A 16,843-nucleotide genomic window follows, 5' to 3' on the forward strand; every position below is an offset into this window, starting at 1 on the left:
TACGCAGTGGTGGCCTAATGCCACGATCGGTATAGCTCCTCCAATTGCATTGTCTTTTTGACAGTGTGACCAATGACATATCTCTTTTTACATCTACTATTTGCTTTTTATGTTCATACTCATAGCATTTCATTTTACACATGTGCAATACAAAGTTGTTGCTCATGATGGTAGAGCTTAGAAAGGCGCAGTGAGTGTACTTTGTAATTGATTTATAAATCACATACATTTATAAACAGCTCAGTTTGAACAGATTTGTATTATGTCCCGTTCAGCGCCAAATTGAATCTCGTGAACAAACAGGTTGACTCCTTTCTTTCGATATTTGAGTGAACTGTTGTTCCACCAATCAGGGTAATTTGGATTTCCGTCTAACAGCTGGCCAATGAAATACAGTAAGGCGGGACCACTGTCAATTTCCGCACGTGAAGCCCAGAGAGTTCCAGAAACCGGCCTCTGTTAGTTTAGCCGTTACTGTAAATTATACAGCGTGGATTAACTGAATAGCTCATGCTTACACCATGACTGCAATAAAGGCATTAAACCCGAAAGCTGAGGTGGCCCGTGCTCAAGCCGCTCTTGCAGTAAATATCAGCGCTGCGCGTGGTCTTCAGGATGTGCTCAAAAGTAATTTGGGACCAAAAGGAACAATGAAAATGTGAGTGCGACTGGTCATGCTAGCATGCTACTACTACTGCTGCTAGCTTTAGCTAGCATCGTGGTAGCCTGGCAGCCTGTAGGCCATTTATGGTATTAAACATTTTTCTTTTGTCAGATCCATTGTAGACCGTAGTTTCTAAGAAACTCATCTTGCTAGATAGTGGATTTCCTAGCCAACACCAAAATACTTGTTTTAACTAACGTTACTGTTAGTTAGCTTTGATTTAGCTAGCCGAATATGTACTAATAGGAACCTACCGTTACTAGTACAGTAGTACTCCTTAAAGGGATACTTCAGGATTTTGGTAATGAGGGCCTTTATCTACTTCTCCAGAGTTAAACTCGTTAAACTCGTGGATACCATGTTTATGTCTCTGCGTGCAGTTTGAAGGAAGTTGCTAACTAGCACAATTGAACAATGCACTAGCATTAGAACAGTCACTAAAAGTCTGAGCATAGCCGCGGGAACTATATATATATATATATATATATATATATATATATATATATATATATATATATTAGTGCCTAACCTCATTCCAGGGTTAAAAAATATATATATATATAAATTATTTTCTACATTGTAGAAATGGAGTGAAGACATCAAAACTATGAAATGACACATGGAATCGTGTAGTAACACCTCAAAATATATTTTGAGGTTCTTAAAAGTAGCCACCCTTTGCCTTCATGACAGCTTTGCAAACTCTTATCACAATGCTAAATAAATCATACTGGCTGGATTTCTGCCTGCTTGAACTCCAATAACTCAGATACACATGAAAACATGAAATGACCCTGGGAATCGATAGAACATCGCTCAGATGCACAAAAACAATATAACATTAAAAATGGGTGAAGCTTATCTTTAACCATAATCTAACCCCTAGTAGGCTGGACACATGACATTTGTAACGTTTTTCTCTAATAAAAACTAGTTCATTGCATCTGGGCGGCAGGGTAGCCTAGTGGTTAGAGCGTTGGACTAGTAACCGGAAGGTTGCGAGTTCAAACCCCCGAGCTGACAAGGTACAAATCTGTCGTTCTGCCCCTGAACAGGCAGTTAACCCACTTACATAGGCTGTCATTGAAAATAAGAATTTGTTCTTAACTGACCTGGTTTAAATAAAGGTAAAATAAAAAAAAATATGTCCCAGCTGCCTGCCATAGTTTAAGTAATCATGAAAAAAACAGCCTTATTTTAGGGCATTTTTTCACCCTGCCAGCTCCTATTAGTTCTGTCGAGCACTATGGCATCAACTCGCCTTCCGAACGTTCTAATCCCAGTTTATTGTTCAACGTCACAATTAGAGGTGGACCGATTAGTCGTAATGGCCGATTAATTAGGGCCGATTTCAAGTTTTCATAACAATTGGAAATAGGTATTTTTGGGCGCTGATTTGCCGATTTAAAAAAAAAAAAAAAAAAAAAAAAAAATTATATATATAAAATTATATATATAAAATTATTGATACCTTTATTTAACTAGGCAAGTCAGTTAAGAACACATTCTTATTTTCAATGACGGCCTAGGAACGGTGGGTTAACTGCCTGTTCAGGGGCAGAACGACAGATTTTCACCTTGTCAGCTCGGGGGTTCCAATCTTGCAACCTTACAGTTAACTAGACCAACGCAATAACGACCTGCCTCTCTCTCGTTGCACTCCACAAGGAGACTGCCTGTTAGGCGAATGCAGTAAGCCAAGGTAAGTTGCTAGCTAGCATTAAACTTATTTTATAAACAACAATCATAATCACTAGTTAACTACACATGGTTGATGATATTACTAGATATTATCTAGCGTGTCCTGCCTTGCATATAATCTGACTGAGCATACAAGTATCTATCTAAGTATCTGACTGAGCGGTGGTAGGCAGAAGCAGGCGCGTAAACATTAATTCAAACAGCACTTTCGTGCGTTTTGCCAGCAGCTCTTCATTGTGCGTCAAGCATTGCGCTTTTTATGACTTCAAGCCTATCAACTCCCGAGATGAGGCTTGTGTAACCGAAGTGAAATGGCCAGCTCGTTAGCGCCCGCTAATTGTCGTTGTATTGCTGGTTCGAGCCCAGGAAGGAGCGAGGAGAGGGACGGAAGCTATACTGGCAATACTAAAGTGCCTATAAGAACATCCAATAGTCAAAGGTTAATGAAATACAAATGGTATAGAGAAATAGTCCTATAATTCCTATAATAACTACAACCTAAAACTTCTTACCTGGGAATATTGAAGACTCATGTTAAAAGGAACCACCAGCTTTCATATGTTCTCATGTTCTGAGCAAGGAACTCAAACGTTAGCTTTCCTACATTGCACATATTGCACTTTTTCTTTCTTCTCCAAAACGTATTATTTAAACCAAATTGAACATGTTTCATTATTTACTTGAGGCTAAATTGATTTTATTGATTTATTATATTAAGTTAAAATAAGTGTTCATTCAGTATTGTTGTAATTGTCATTATTACAAATAAAAAAATTGGCCGAGTTAATCGGTATCAGCCCTTTTGGTCCTCCAATAATCGGTATCGGCGTTGAAAAATCATAATCGGTCGACCTCTACTTTAGAGACTAACTTAAAAGCTGACTGTATCATAGTTTATATACAACTAGTCTTATTGCCTTCTAGCTATACTCACATGTTAGCGACATAAGTCTACAATGCATCTAGTAATGTATTAAATATGCAAACATGACTCTCTAACAAATTATTTTTGTGTGCTTACTTGCAGGCTTGTATCAGGGGCTGGTGACATAAAGTTGACCAAAGATGGTAATGTCTTGTTGCACGAAATGGTAAGAAAAATGTTCCCATGAGTTTGATGCACAGTGAACACCCATGTCTGCTTCTTTTGTATCTCCCCTGGATTTTACTCTGTGCTAGAGTAAAGTTTGGTCTGTAACCTCTGTATTGGAGGAGTTGCATTCTCCTCCACATGTATTCAACAGACTAGTACATTTCATCTAACAGCTGTAACCTTACTAACTGTGAGATAGATTGCTTTATATTCTTGCTTTGACACTTATGTATTTTCTTCAATCAGCAAATCCAGCATCCGACGGCATCCTTGATTGCCAAAGTGGCTACGGCACAGGATGACATCACAGGTGACGGTACAACATCCAATGTGCTCATCATTGGGGAGCTCCTGAAACAAGCAGACCTGTATGTGTCAGAGGTGAGATTTGGCTTGGGAGAAGCCTCCAACATGTCATTGAAATACCCTTTTCAACACTGGTAGTTTCATTGTTGAAAGAAGGGATTTTGATGAAGAATTTCATTTTTAGCAAGGTTGTGTGATAGTTAATTGATAAATGTAGAATCGGTGCAACTAAAGCAGGTTGCAGAATCTGCATCCCAGTACCATTAGTTAACCCCCTATTCCTGTGTTTTTTCCCCCCCTATTCCTGTGTTTTTTTCCCCTAACCGGTTTTGTGATTTTCCCCCACCAAAAAGGGTCTCCACCCACGGATAATAGCAGAAGGTTTTGAGGCAGCCAAGGATAAGGCTCTGGAGGTGCTGGAGGAGATGAAGGTGACCAGAGAGATGGACAGAGAGACCCTCATCCACGTGGCCCGCACCTCCCTCCGAACCAAGGTCCATGCTGAGCTGGCTGATCTCCTCACAGAGGTAGGAGTGTGTGTTTGACTGTTTGTTGTGAGTGGTGGGTTGGAGAGTTCATGAATCTGGCTTACATTACTTTATTGCTTGTCAAGCAAGCACTTGTCCAGATCTGTGTTCAAACAATTTGAAATCTTTCAAATACTTAGAGCAGGGATGGGTAACTCCAGTCCGTGGGGGACGGAGTGATGTCACACTTCTTCCCCATCATGATCATCATCATCATGATATTCATTTTAGCTGATTTACTTGAGTCAGGTGCTGTTGCACTGTCTACCAGTACCAAAACGTCATGATGCTTATGATACCAACATTTTAGAATACCGTAGTAATGTTTCATATGATACTATTTACTTTTTTAGCCCTAGCGTTCTAAAGAACCTGATGGCACCTGTTGATAAAATGTTTATAAAGTCAGTTTTGTTTAAATATAGGTGAATTTAACTTCTTATGGTATAGGGGACGCTTGCGTCTCACTTGGGGGGAAAAACAGGGAAAATGCAGCGCGGCAAATTCAAATAATGATATAAAATCAAACATTCATTAAATCACACATGTAAGATACTCAATTAAAGCTACACTCGTTGTGAATCCAGCCGACATGTCATATTTTAAAAAGCTTTGCGGCGAAAGCATTAATATCTGATGATAGCACTGTCAATAAAGAGGTTAGCATATTTCAAACCTGCAGGCGCTACACAAAACGTTGAAATAAAATATAAAACATGCATTACCTTTGACAAGCTTCTTTTGTTGGCACTCCAATATGTCCCATAAACATCACAATTGGTCCTTTTTTTCCGATGAATTCCGTCCATATATACCCAAAATGTCCATTTATAAAGCACGTTTGATCCAGAAAAAAACAGCTTACAAAAACAGAACGTCACTATAAAACATTTCAAAAGTTGCCTATAAACTTTGCCAAAATATTTCAAACTACTTTTGTAATACAACTTTAGGTATTTTTAAACGTTAATAATCGATCAAATTGAAGACGGGGCAATCTGTATTCAGTACAGCAAGTAAACGAACTATGCTCCTTTTTACATCTTGTGCAACTCTCAATAGGGTAACCTTGTTCCAGGATGTGCTTCTTCTTCTTTGCACAAATGAATAACATCAACCAAATTCCAAAGAAAGGTGACATCCAGTGGAAGTGGTAGGAACTGTAAAATGGTCCCTATCAAATATCCCTTGGCAAAGACAGAGGGAACGGTCAGAGGCAAAAAAGAAAATAAAAAACCTGAACAGTTAGTCCTCTGGGTTTTGCCTGCAACATAAGTTCTGTGCCCGGTCTAGACGGCATGTAATGTTTTAAAAGTTGGTATGTGTGTTTGTGGGAGAGTGGTGTGTGTTTAAGAGTGCATGTTAACTGAATAGTGAAGGTTTCATGAGTGTTTTCCCCTTACTTACACAATGACATGCAGATCATTATGCATGTATATCACAGGCGGTTGGTGGCAGCTTTATCAGGGGAGGACGGGCTCGTGGTAATGGCTGGAGCGCATTTGGTGGATTGGTGTCAAACACATGGTTTCTATTAGTGATGCGCTGATTTTGCGGCCTTTTAACCACTTAACTGTACTAGAATGCTTATCACACACACATGGACGCAGCGGTCTAAGGCACTGCAACTCAGTGCAATAGGCATCACTACAGTCCTTGGTTCGAATCCAGGCTGTATCGCATCCGGCCTTGATTGGGAGTCCCATAGGGCGGCGCACAATTGGCCCAGCGTCGTCTGGGTTTGGCCATCATTGTAAATAAGATTTTGTTCTTAACTAACTTGTCTAGTTAAATAAAGATTACACACACCACACTGACCAAAAAGTTATTTTGTTGCCATTTACATATGTCCCCATTACCAGTAAAACATAATCAAAACCGATTTCTTTCACTTACTTGCTGTGCTGTTTCGTTGTTAATTTTGTCGTTTCATTCTCCACCAGGATTTCTATAAAATGCAGTTTGGGTCTTTGGTCAAATAGTGTTATTTGACACGTTCATACATTTTTTTTACATAGCGTAATCGATTTGTAATAACTATCAATCGTATTTCATGTCACAATTATTCATTCATCAATACGTATGCTATGATGCTGGTAGAGTTGTCTCGTGCTAGTCATAAAAATAAAATAAAGCTAGCTAGCTCATGGATGCAAACAATGTTCTTCCCCAAAAACATAGCAAAACGACATCTGTTTCAGTAGCTACAGTGGGGCAAAAAAGTATTTAGTCAGCCACCAATTGTGCAAGTTCTCCCACTTAAAAAGATGAGAGAGGCCTGTAATTTTCATCATAGGTACGCTTCAACTATGACAGACAAAATGAGAGAGAAAAATCCAGAAAATCACATTGTAGGATTTTTAATGAATTTATTTGCAAATTATGGTGGAAAATAAGTATTTGGTCACCTACAAACAAGCAAGATTTCTGGCACTCACAGACCTGTAACTTCTTCTTTAAGAGGCTCCTCTGTCCTCCACTCGTTACCTGTATTAATGGCACCTGTTTGAACTTGTTATCAGTATAAAAGACACCTGTCCACAACCTCAAACAGTCACACATCAAACTCCACTATGGCCAAGACCAAGGAGCTGTCAAAGGACACCAGAAACAAAATTGTAGACCTGCACCATGCTGGGAAGACTGAATCTGCAATAGGTAAGCAGCTTGGTTTGAAGAAATCAACTGTGGGAGCAATTATTAGGAAATGGAAGACATACAAGACCACTGATAATCTCCCTCGATCTGGGGCTCCACACAAGATCTCACCCCGTGGGGTCAAAATGATCACAAGAACGGTGAGCAAAAATCCCAGAACCACACGGGGGGACTTAGTGAATGACCTGCAGAGAGCTGGGACCAAAGTAACAAAGCCTACCATCAGTAACACACTACGCCGCCAGGGACTCAAATCCTGCAGTGCCAGACGTGTCCCCCTGCTTAAGCCAGTACATGTCCAGGCCCGTCTGAAGTTTGCTAGAGAGCATTTGTATGATCCAGAAGAAGATTGGGAGAATGTCATGTGGTCAGATAAAACCAAAATATAACTTTTTGGTAAAAACTAAACTTGTCGTGTTTGGAGGAGAAAGAATGCTGAGTTGCATCCAAAGAATACCATACCTACTGTGAAGCATGGGGGTGGAAACATCATGCTTTGGGGATGTTTTTCGGCAAAGGGACCAGGACGACTGATCCGTGTAAAGGAAAGAATGAATGGGGCCATGTATCGTGAGATTTTGAGTGAAAACCTCCTTCCATCAGCAAGGGCATTGAAGATGAAACGTGGCTGGGTCTTTCATCATGACAATGATCCCAAACACACCGCCCGGGCAACGAAGGAGTGGCTTCTTAAGAAGCATTTCAAGGTCCTGGAGTGGCCTAGCCAGTCTCTAGATCTCAACCCCATAGAAAATCTTTGGAGGGAGTTGAAAGTCCGTGTTGCCCAGCAACAGCCCCAAAACATCACTGCTCTAGAGGAGATCTGCATGGAGGAATGGGCCAAAATACCAGCAACAGTGTGTGAACCTTGTGAAGACTTACAGAAAACGTTTGACCTCTGTCTAGGCCAAAAGAAGGGTATTTAACAAAGTATTTAAATAAACTTTTGTTATTAACAATACTTATTTTCCACCATAATATGCAAATAAATTCATTAAAAATACTACAATGTGATTTTCTAGATTTTTTTTCCTTATTTTGTCTGTCATAGTTGAAGTGTACCTATGATGAAAATTACGGGCCTCATCTTTTTAAGTGGGAGAACTTGCACAATTGGTGGCTGACTAAATACTTTTTTGCCCCACTGTATATAGTTAGCTAACTAACTATATAGGTAGGTATCATCTAAAATAACCCTAATTTAGAAGACTGTTCTTATCTGATTAATGGTGGTTGGTAGGGCTGCACATTTTGGGGATTATTCAGACGTGGAAACTTTCCATGGGAATTAACAGAAATGTATGCAAATTAATATTAATACCATTTTTAAATATAGATGTTTTTTGCATTGGATATATTTATCATATGGAGACAGAAACAAACCTTTTTACCTTATAGTAGACATAATTGCAAATAGAAATAAAAACAATTTAGTTAAGAATTGAACTTTTAATTGAGTTCACTCTTCACATGGGATGATTTTATGGAACAACAAAAAGGGAATATTGAATGATCCCCAATGATCCATCGCATCTCCCAAAAATGTTTTGAACATGAGTAAAATGATAGTCCAGAAACTAAAGCTTTGGTTGTCTTCCTCACAGGCTTTCATGCCTTCTCACTGAACCTCTTCAATGTCCACCTATTGAACCTCAGATGCTGAGTGAGGCCTCATCTTCACTGTCACTTTCCAACCTTGTTGAGGATGGATCGTTGTCAAGCTCAAAAGGCCTAAGATTTGCCCGGATGGCCACCAACTTTTCAACCCTTGTATTGGTCAGCCTGTTGTGTGCTTTGGTGTGTGTGTGTTCCCAAACAAGGACCAGTTGCGCTCTGAGGCGGCTGATGTTGGTGGGATTTGGAGGATAATGGAGGCAACGGGAAAGAGCCTCAGATCCACCAAGTCCTTTCCACCAGGTGGATGATGAGATATGTTGGCACGACTGCCATATTGCATCTCCATCCCAAAGCACTTGATTTGAAGTGTACACACCAGACTGCTAAGAACCTTGCCCTCATCCAGGCCAAGGTGGTGAGACACAGTAGGGATGACACCATATTGACCATGTTGATCTCTGCACCATACAGGCTGCTCTTGCCAGTATGCTTGGGGTCCAACATGTACGCTGCGGCATGTATGGGCTTCAGGCAGACGTCTTCATGCTTTTTGATATATTTCAGAACTGCAGTTTCCTCTGCTTGGAGCAACAGTTAGTGGGCAGGGCAGTACGGATTTCTTCTCTTACAGCTGCAAGCAGAGTCTAAACATCAGACAGGATGGCATTGTCTCCCTCAATCCATGCAATGTCTACTGCTATAGGTTTATGGCTGCTTACCACTCTCCCAAATATATCATCCAGGAGGATCCTCTTGATGGGGCTGTCCACATCGGCAAACTGTGATATGGCCATTTCTCGGAGAGACTCCTTCCTCTCCAGGAGACTGTCAACACCCCAACGGGTGTTGCTGGGCAGCTTCAATGTGGTGTTCTTATTCTTCTCACTTTTCCTGGTGAGGTAGGTTGCTGCTATAACTTGATAACCATTCACATACCTAACCATTTCCTTGGCTCTCTTGTAGAGTGTATCCACTGTTTTCAGTGCCATGAGGAGCAGATTCAATGCATGAGCCGCACAGCCAATGGGTGTGATGTGAGGGTAGGACTCCTCCACTTTAAACCAAGCAGCTTTCATGTATGCAGCATTGTCTGTCACTAGTGCAAATACCTTCTGTGTCCAAGGTCATTGATGACTGCCTGCAACTCATCTGCAATGTAGAGACCGGTGTGTCTGTTTTCCCTTGTCTGTGCTGTTGTAGAATACTGGTTGAGGGGTTGAGATGATGTAGCTAATTATTCCTTGCCCACAAACATGCGACCACCCATCAGAGATGATTTGCTTGACCTTCACTTGAACTCTGTTGAACTCTGCATCCAGAAAATGAGTAGATAAAGCATGTCTTGTTGGAGTGTATGCTGGGCGAAGAACATTCATAAATCTCTTCCAATACACAGTGCCTGTGATCATCAGAGGTGAACCGGTTGCATACACAGCTCGAGCAAGACATTCATCAGCATTTCTGACTACGTTCCTCCATTTGGTCAAAAAACATTCTGATTCCAGGAGAACCATGAGCTGTTGCTATCGATAATGTGTCTGATTTATAGTTTTCACCTCAAATAGAAGTAGAGGGACTTTTGTCAGAGATTGCTTCTTGTGAGCGCTGAGGGAACATTATGCACTTGGCCAGATGATTCTGCATCTTTGTTGCATTCTTCACATATAATTTGGCACAGTATCTGCAAATGTACACAGCTTTTCCTTCTACATTAGCTGCAGTGAAATGTCTCCACGCATCAGATAATGAATGACCTTGGCATTTTCCTGTAAAGATTAAGGGAAAAACTTTTTTTTAAACCCCAAATACAATTCCATGTACAGATAAATAGTTAAGCAGTTAGATTAAACAACTCCTTTGTAAGATACATGTTTTAAAATGAAACATGTATGGAAACAGGTGAATTAACACACCCCAGTTAGCAGGTTCAAGCAAGCTAAAAACCCATATGGTAGCAAAAACTGTTAACAAGTTAGAAATGATTTAAACACACTTTGCTGTAGGCTTCTATTTACTAGTCAACAAAAAAATCATGTCATAAAATATATTCACCCAACCCAGTATTGTAATCAAAACATACCAGAGAGCATGCAGTCCTTGACTCAGACAGTGTAGTAGTGTGGGCTCAATAGCATCTCATTAGTGTGCAAGATCTTGAGAATCAGCTCTACATGTGATGGAAGAGTGCACTGCACGTGTGATGGAAGAATGCACTGTGCATGCAGAGGGTTGCAATTCCATTGAATTGGGGATAGTTTAACCAAAAAAATGCCACAAGACCTTGTGTATGGTAGTGGTGGCGCTTGGCTTGCATGTGCAAATTCAGAACACACAACATTCTAGAATAGAACTGTCATTTGACATGTCAAATGAACCGCTTATTTAATGCGTCAAATAGTGTTTGACGTGTATAATTTGACACGCAGACCCAAACGGCGTTCCATAGTATGTTGTGAAGCTAATAGCAGTGATGCTATTACTGTGGTACTCCGATAGGGCAACATCTGGAAAATAGCACACTTGATAAATGTTGTGAAGCTAATAGCAGTGATGCTATTACTGTGGTACTCCGATAGGGCAACATCTGGAAAATAGCGCACTTGATAAATGTTGTGAAGCTAATAGCAGTGATGCTATTACTGTGGTACTCCGATAGGGCAACATCTGGAAAATAGCGCACTTGATAACGTTAGTGTGTACCGGTGCTCGACCAGTCGCGAAAGCCAACATCACCCACGACAGAAAACGGTTGCTTGTTAAGGGCAATGAATTCCATTATCTTGCCGTTTTTTTATGGATTTCGCCTTTTGAGTTGTCTCACGGAAATTTTATTTCAAATGACTGCTCGATCCACACAGCAGACATTGTGGGTTAGGTTAGGAATGCCGTGTTGCACAAAATTTTCCGTAGCATCATTACGTCATTTACATATATTACATAGGTATGCATATCAACTTTGACATCGGTTTTGCACATCGCCATTAAACTAGACATCGGGCAGATCCCGATGTTGGCATTTTTAGCTAATATCGTCCGATTTCGATATGTTCACCGATATATCGTGCATCTTTAGTTTCTTTGTGTTTGATGCCTTTCCATTTGTGCCGTTCCAGCCATTATTATGAGCCATCCTCCCTTCAGCAGCCTCCACTGATGTATATTCCTTCCTCCCATTCAATGTGTGTGTTGTATTGAGTAGAAGTGTGAATTTCAGTGACAGGTTTTTGGAGAACATTTTGCAAACGTGAACAAGCGTCCGGGGCGAGCATGACGCTAGGCCACTTTTTTTGTTGTTGTGATTTTTACATTTTCACTCTGTGGACAAGCTCAATCAAGCAATACTGTAATTGATGTACTTGTACTTATCATTCAATCAGATGACATCTAACTTCACCCCCTCACTTTGTGGATATTTTGCAGGCTGTGGTGGATGCTGTGCTGGCTATCCACAGACCCAACGAGCCTATTGACCTGTTCATGGTGGAGATCATGGAGATGAAGCATAAGACTGACAGCGACACACAGTGAGTGTACATCTCTCTCATACACACTCACATGACAGTCACTGACACGGAGTCCATTCAAATTCTGTCCAACATTGTGACTTTTGTGTCCCCTCCCTAGGCTGATACGAGGCCTGGTGTTGGACCACGGTGCCCGTCATCCTGACATGAAGAAACGGGTGGAGGACGCTTTTGTGCTCACTTGCAACGCCTCTTTGGAATATGAGAAAACGTCAGTATAATGTTGGCGCAGCTAGCTTTGCCTTTTACTATCTGGAATATATTTGTAGGCATGGACACATTCTGTGTTACTCTCAGTAGTAGATGTATTCAGACAACATGCAAAAGCATCCTTTCACATCTTTACTAAGGTGAGTGCTGTCTTGTGCCTCAACTACTGCATGGAGAAGTTAATAGAAGTACAGCAGTTGAGTTAATTTAAGAAATTAGGCAATGCTCTTTTTAAGCAGCAGTGAATTTTGGTAATTGGAAAGTCACTATTTATAGGATGTAACTACTACAGTAAGGGGGCTTGTGGTGTGTCCGCCTATGTTGTATACTTTCCCAATGGAGTGTCCTCAGCAGTTTGAAAAGAGCATGCATGGGTTTATAAACTGTCAGTTCACATAAACCCCTGCTTTACTTTCAGCGAGGTGAACTCTGGCTTCTTCTACAAGAGTGCTGGCGAGAGGGAGAAGCTGGTGGCTGCTGAGAGGAAGTTCATTGAGGAGCGCGTGAAGAAGATAATCGAGCTCAAGAATGCAGTGTGTGCTGATAACAACAAAGGCTTTGTGGTCCTCAACCAGAAGGTATGACCAGGAAGTTGCTTTTTTCACCAGTGAAGAAATTATTTTGGAAATGTGGACTGTGATCTTTCAAAGGAAATTATTTGAAGACTCATGCAATACTATGACAGTACAATGAACATCCCTGTGTGCTTTATTTGAGCTGCATTCTCCTCCACATGTATTCAGCAGACCAGTACATTCAGTGTTGCACCATATTAAAGTTGTATTGATTGGAATTATATTTTTGATATTTAATGAACCCAACTGTATTTTCCTCACAGGGAATTGACCCATATTCCCTGGATGCTCTGGCCAAAGAGGGCATTGTAGCTCTGCGTAGGACCAAGAGGAGGAACATGGAAAGGTAAAATAAATATAGCCTGCCTCCATCTTTGTTTACAAGCTTAAACAGTGCATTTGGCTGAGGTACACTTCTTAGGCTTGGACCAATTATGTTACTCTTGTCAGTGGTAGAATCAGTCCGATACAATGCAAAAGCATATTTTCACTGCTACTTTACTAAATGTGAGTGCAGTCCTGTGCCTCACCTACTCAGTGGAGGAGTGAATACAATGTGTCTGTGTTACTACTTTTGAATTATTTACTTTGTTTTGTTGACCTGTCTGCCCCCGGTCTCTTCCCGTCCCCTCAGACTCACCCTGGCCTGTGGAGGTATCGCCATGAACTCTTTTGAAGACCTCACTCCAGAATGCCTGGGCCAGGCTGGTCTGGTCTATGAACACACACTGGTGAGTTAACATGCTGGTTCTTTACCTCATGACCAGAAAAAGCAGTCATAAATAGTCTATACCAGTCTGCTTCCCAAACAGTTGGTACAGAATTCCTCCTGTTGTGTGTGTGGAATCACTGTCCAAATTCACCACACTGAGTAAGGATACTAAAGGGGCCTATCAGCTTGCCTTGTCCCTTCTTTCCAATACTATGAAAATCTATGATTTGGTAAAAATGTGTATAAGATATCATGGTGGTGAAAGATGTAATGTTGTGGTTTATCATGAAGTTAAATATGTAGTGGTTTCTCCCCCATACAGGGTGAGGAGAAGTACACATTCATAGAGAAGTGTGGGAACCCCCGGTCAGTGACCCTGCTGGTAAAGGGACCCAACAAACACACCCTGACCCAGATCAAAGACGCAGTCAGGGATGGGCTCAGGGCCGTCAAGAACGCCATCGAGGACGGTACGTAACGCTGCAATGGAAGTTCAAACCCTGTTCATCTGGCACTCCAGGCAGGATTAATCTGAAACTATTTGAATCCTGCTCCATTAGGCTTTACCATAAGATGATATATTGAGTGGGGGAGTCTTTGATTTGATCAAGATGTGGCTGATTCTGTAAATGCTGATTGCTGAAATAGATTTGTAGGCATGGATGAATTCTGTGTCACTCTGTCAGTAGTGGATGCAGTCAGACACCATGCAAAAGGATCCTTTCATTTCTTTACTCAGTGAGTGCTGTCCTGTGCCTCACCTACTCAATAGAGGAGTGAATACAAGTCAAGCTTGGGACTATAAGGTTCTATCTGCTTTTTTATCTTATTTTATTGCCATAGCCTTGTTCTGTTCAATGTTCTCTACTTATGTATATACTTTAAATACCTCAATTCATGTGATTAAGTTCAAAAGAATACAAGATAGGAATTGCTGATACCATTCAAACCAATGAGGGTTCGGAACTTTAAAGCCAATTATCTCAATCATATTTTTGCAGATAGAACCTTATAGATAGAACCTAAGCTCTCGAAGTAGCTAGTTTTAGTGCATACACAAATTTCAGGTTACGTCCCACTGTCAAGACCCAAAAGAATGTTGATTAGTCTGGTCAGATGGCATCCATTCACATCTTCAAACTTAGCCTCAAATCACTTTATTGTGTTTGTCAATGTGTGCCTGACTGAGCTCTTCAGTACTGCTTATCAGCTGTTGTTCAGAGACTGACCCCAGTGTTGACTTTGCAGGCTGCGTGGTGTCAGGGGCCGGGGCCTTTGAGGTGGCTGTGCATGATGCTCTGATAAAGCACAAATTGTTAGTGAAGGGCCGGGCTCAGCTGGGTGTGCAGGCTTTCGCGGATGCCCTCCTCATCATCCCTAAGGTATGTAATGAGTCTTAAAACAAAGGTTTAAAGTTTTCTTTGTCAATGCCTTACATGCTTTGACATTCTATTGATATAATGCTGGCAATTAAGGATATCTAGCTTTTAGATTAAGGGATACTTTAGGATTTTGACAATTAGACCCTTTATCTACTTCCCAAGAGTCTGATGAACTTATGTTTCTGCGTGCAGTTTGAAGAAAGTTGGATTGTGAAACTACCTCTTAACTTCCTTCATACTGGACACCGAGACAAAAATGGTATCCACGAGTTCATCTGGCTCTGGGGAAGTACATAAGGGCCTCATTGACAAAATCCTGAAGTAACCCTTTAAGAAAAGTCTTGCTGTCTACTGCTAATTGGCTTTGTTTCTTTCTCTCCAGGTACTAGCTCAGAACTCTGGGTATGATCCAATGGAGACCCTGGTCAAACTCCAGACTGAGTACAAAGAGAGTGGTCAGCTGGTTGGAGTGGACCTGAGCTCTGGTATGGAATGTTTTTTTCCTAAAAGCTCAAATTGGGTGTATATATGGCTTTTTCACATCATACCCATTTCCTATGTCAAATAAAAAAACTATTAAAATTGACGCATTACCTTTCTTTAGGTGAACCAATGGTTGCTTCAGAAGCTGGGGTTTGGGATAACTACAGTGTTAAGAAACAACTCCTTCATTCATGGTAAGAAGAACACACCCTTTTAAAATCTCATATCAGTATTACCCTGTAGATTTAAGAATCAATGACCCTTTGGATTAAACTGATGTTGATTTGGTTTTTTTTCTGTACACAGCACGGTAATAGCCAGCAACATCCTGTTGGTGGATGAGATCATGAGAGCAGGCATGTCATCCCTGAAGGGCTAAGGTCAGAACCGATGACCTCTTGTGGATGACTACCGCTTAAGATTCTAGTTATTAGAGCAGTCTCGTAGAATAACTAGGGGAATAAATGGACCAGTATTAGGTTCTCATAGGTGATGAATGGAGAATGCTCTTGTTCCCCTGCTTGTTGATATGTCCCTTCTGTCATATTATACATGGACACTCCATTTCATCCCACAAATGAGTTAATTTCCCGCCCAAAAAATGTGTTCTTGTTTTGTTTTTTGCTATGGATCATACCAAGAATGTGTATAAACCTCACTCTTAGTATGTAATAAACCTGTAGCTTGGCTCTGTGATGTTGAGTTTGCAGCTCATTATAATCAGTATATTTAGTCATACATTTGCACAATTTAGGATGCATCAATTTCAGATTTATAATAAATAAAATTCATCCAAAAAATTAGCACACAATTTAAGTGTTCTAACACTCCCTTAAGCAATTTGCAGTATAACCTACAATGTACAGTACCAGTCAAGTTTCTTTATTTCTACATTATAGAATAGTGAAGACATCAAACTATGAAGTAACGTAAACAAATCCAAATATATTTTCCATTTGAGATTCTTCAAAGTAGCCGCGCCTTGACAGCGTTGCGCACTCAACCAGCTTCATGAGGTAGTTACCTGGAATGTAATTCAATTAACAGGTGTGCCTTAAGTTAATTGATGAAATCTCTTTATGCATTGAAGCCAATCAGTTCTGTTCTGACAAGGTAGGGGGGTAAACAGAAGTTGGTATTTTACCAAATAGGGCAAAGTCCATATGTAAAGAACAGCTAAAATAGGCAAAGAGAAACAACATTCCATCATTACTTTAAGACATGGTCAGTCTGGAATATTTCTTCAAGTGCAGTTGCAAAAACCATTAGGCGCTATGATGAAACTGGCTCTCATGAGGACCGGAAAGGAAGATCCAGAGTTACCTCTGTTGCAGAGGATAAGTTTATTAGTTAACTGCACCTCAAATGTTTCAGAGTTCAATTAGGAGACT

The 16,843-nt window shown here is 40.7% G+C and overlaps 1 protein-coding gene and 2 non-coding genes across 3 annotated transcripts; all 3 read left to right on the plus strand.

Moving 5' to 3' along the window:
- The first annotated feature begins 5 nt into the window (after positions 1-5).
- Positions 6-16,148, plus strand: LOC110503881 (T-complex protein 1 subunit zeta). Its single transcript, XM_021582497.3, has 14 exons — positions 6-658; positions 3,393-3,456; positions 3,705-3,839; positions 4,118-4,291; positions 11,987-12,090; positions 12,191-12,301; positions 12,719-12,878; positions 13,139-13,221; positions 13,510-13,606; positions 13,910-14,057; positions 14,836-14,969; positions 15,352-15,454; positions 15,574-15,646; positions 15,759-16,148. The coding sequence occupies exons 1-14, from the start codon at positions 522-524 to the stop codon at positions 15,829-15,831; spliced, it is 1,596 nt and encodes a 531-aa protein (XP_021438172.3). The 5' UTR covers positions 6-521; the 3' UTR covers positions 15,832-16,148.
- LOC118944117 (small nucleolar RNA SNORA22) lies at positions 3,483-3,621 on the plus strand. Its single transcript, XR_005039438.1, has one exon. It is a non-coding gene; the product is annotated as a small nucleolar RNA SNORA22 (small nucleolar RNA).
- LOC118944116 (small nucleolar RNA SNORA15) lies at positions 14,244-14,375 on the plus strand. Its single transcript, XR_005039437.1, has one exon. It is a non-coding gene; the product is annotated as a small nucleolar RNA SNORA15 (small nucleolar RNA).
- Positions 16,149-16,843: the final 695 nt, after the last annotated feature.

The sequence above is a fragment of the Oncorhynchus mykiss genome, chromosome 24 (assembly GCF_057628025.1).
Source record: "Oncorhynchus mykiss isolate SJ-2025 chromosome 24, ASM5762802v1, whole genome shotgun sequence".
In the NCBI taxonomy this organism is placed as follows: Eukaryota; Metazoa; Chordata; class Actinopteri; order Salmoniformes; family Salmonidae; genus Oncorhynchus; species Oncorhynchus mykiss.

Excerpts from the sequence above, each read along its gene's own strand:
- LOC110503881 (XM_021582497.3), top strand. The coding sequence starts at position 522 with ATGACTGCAATAAAGGCATTAAACCCGAAAGCTGAGGTGGCCCGTGCT. Across the intron at positions 12,091-12,190 it reads AAGACTGACAGCGACACACA|GCTGATACGAGGCCTGGTGT; the intron begins GTGAGTGTACAT and ends TCCCCTCCCTAG. Across the intron at positions 15,455-15,573 it reads TGGAGTGGACCTGAGCTCTG|GTGAACCAATGGTTGCTTCA; the intron begins GTATGGAATGTT and ends ACCTTTCTTTAG.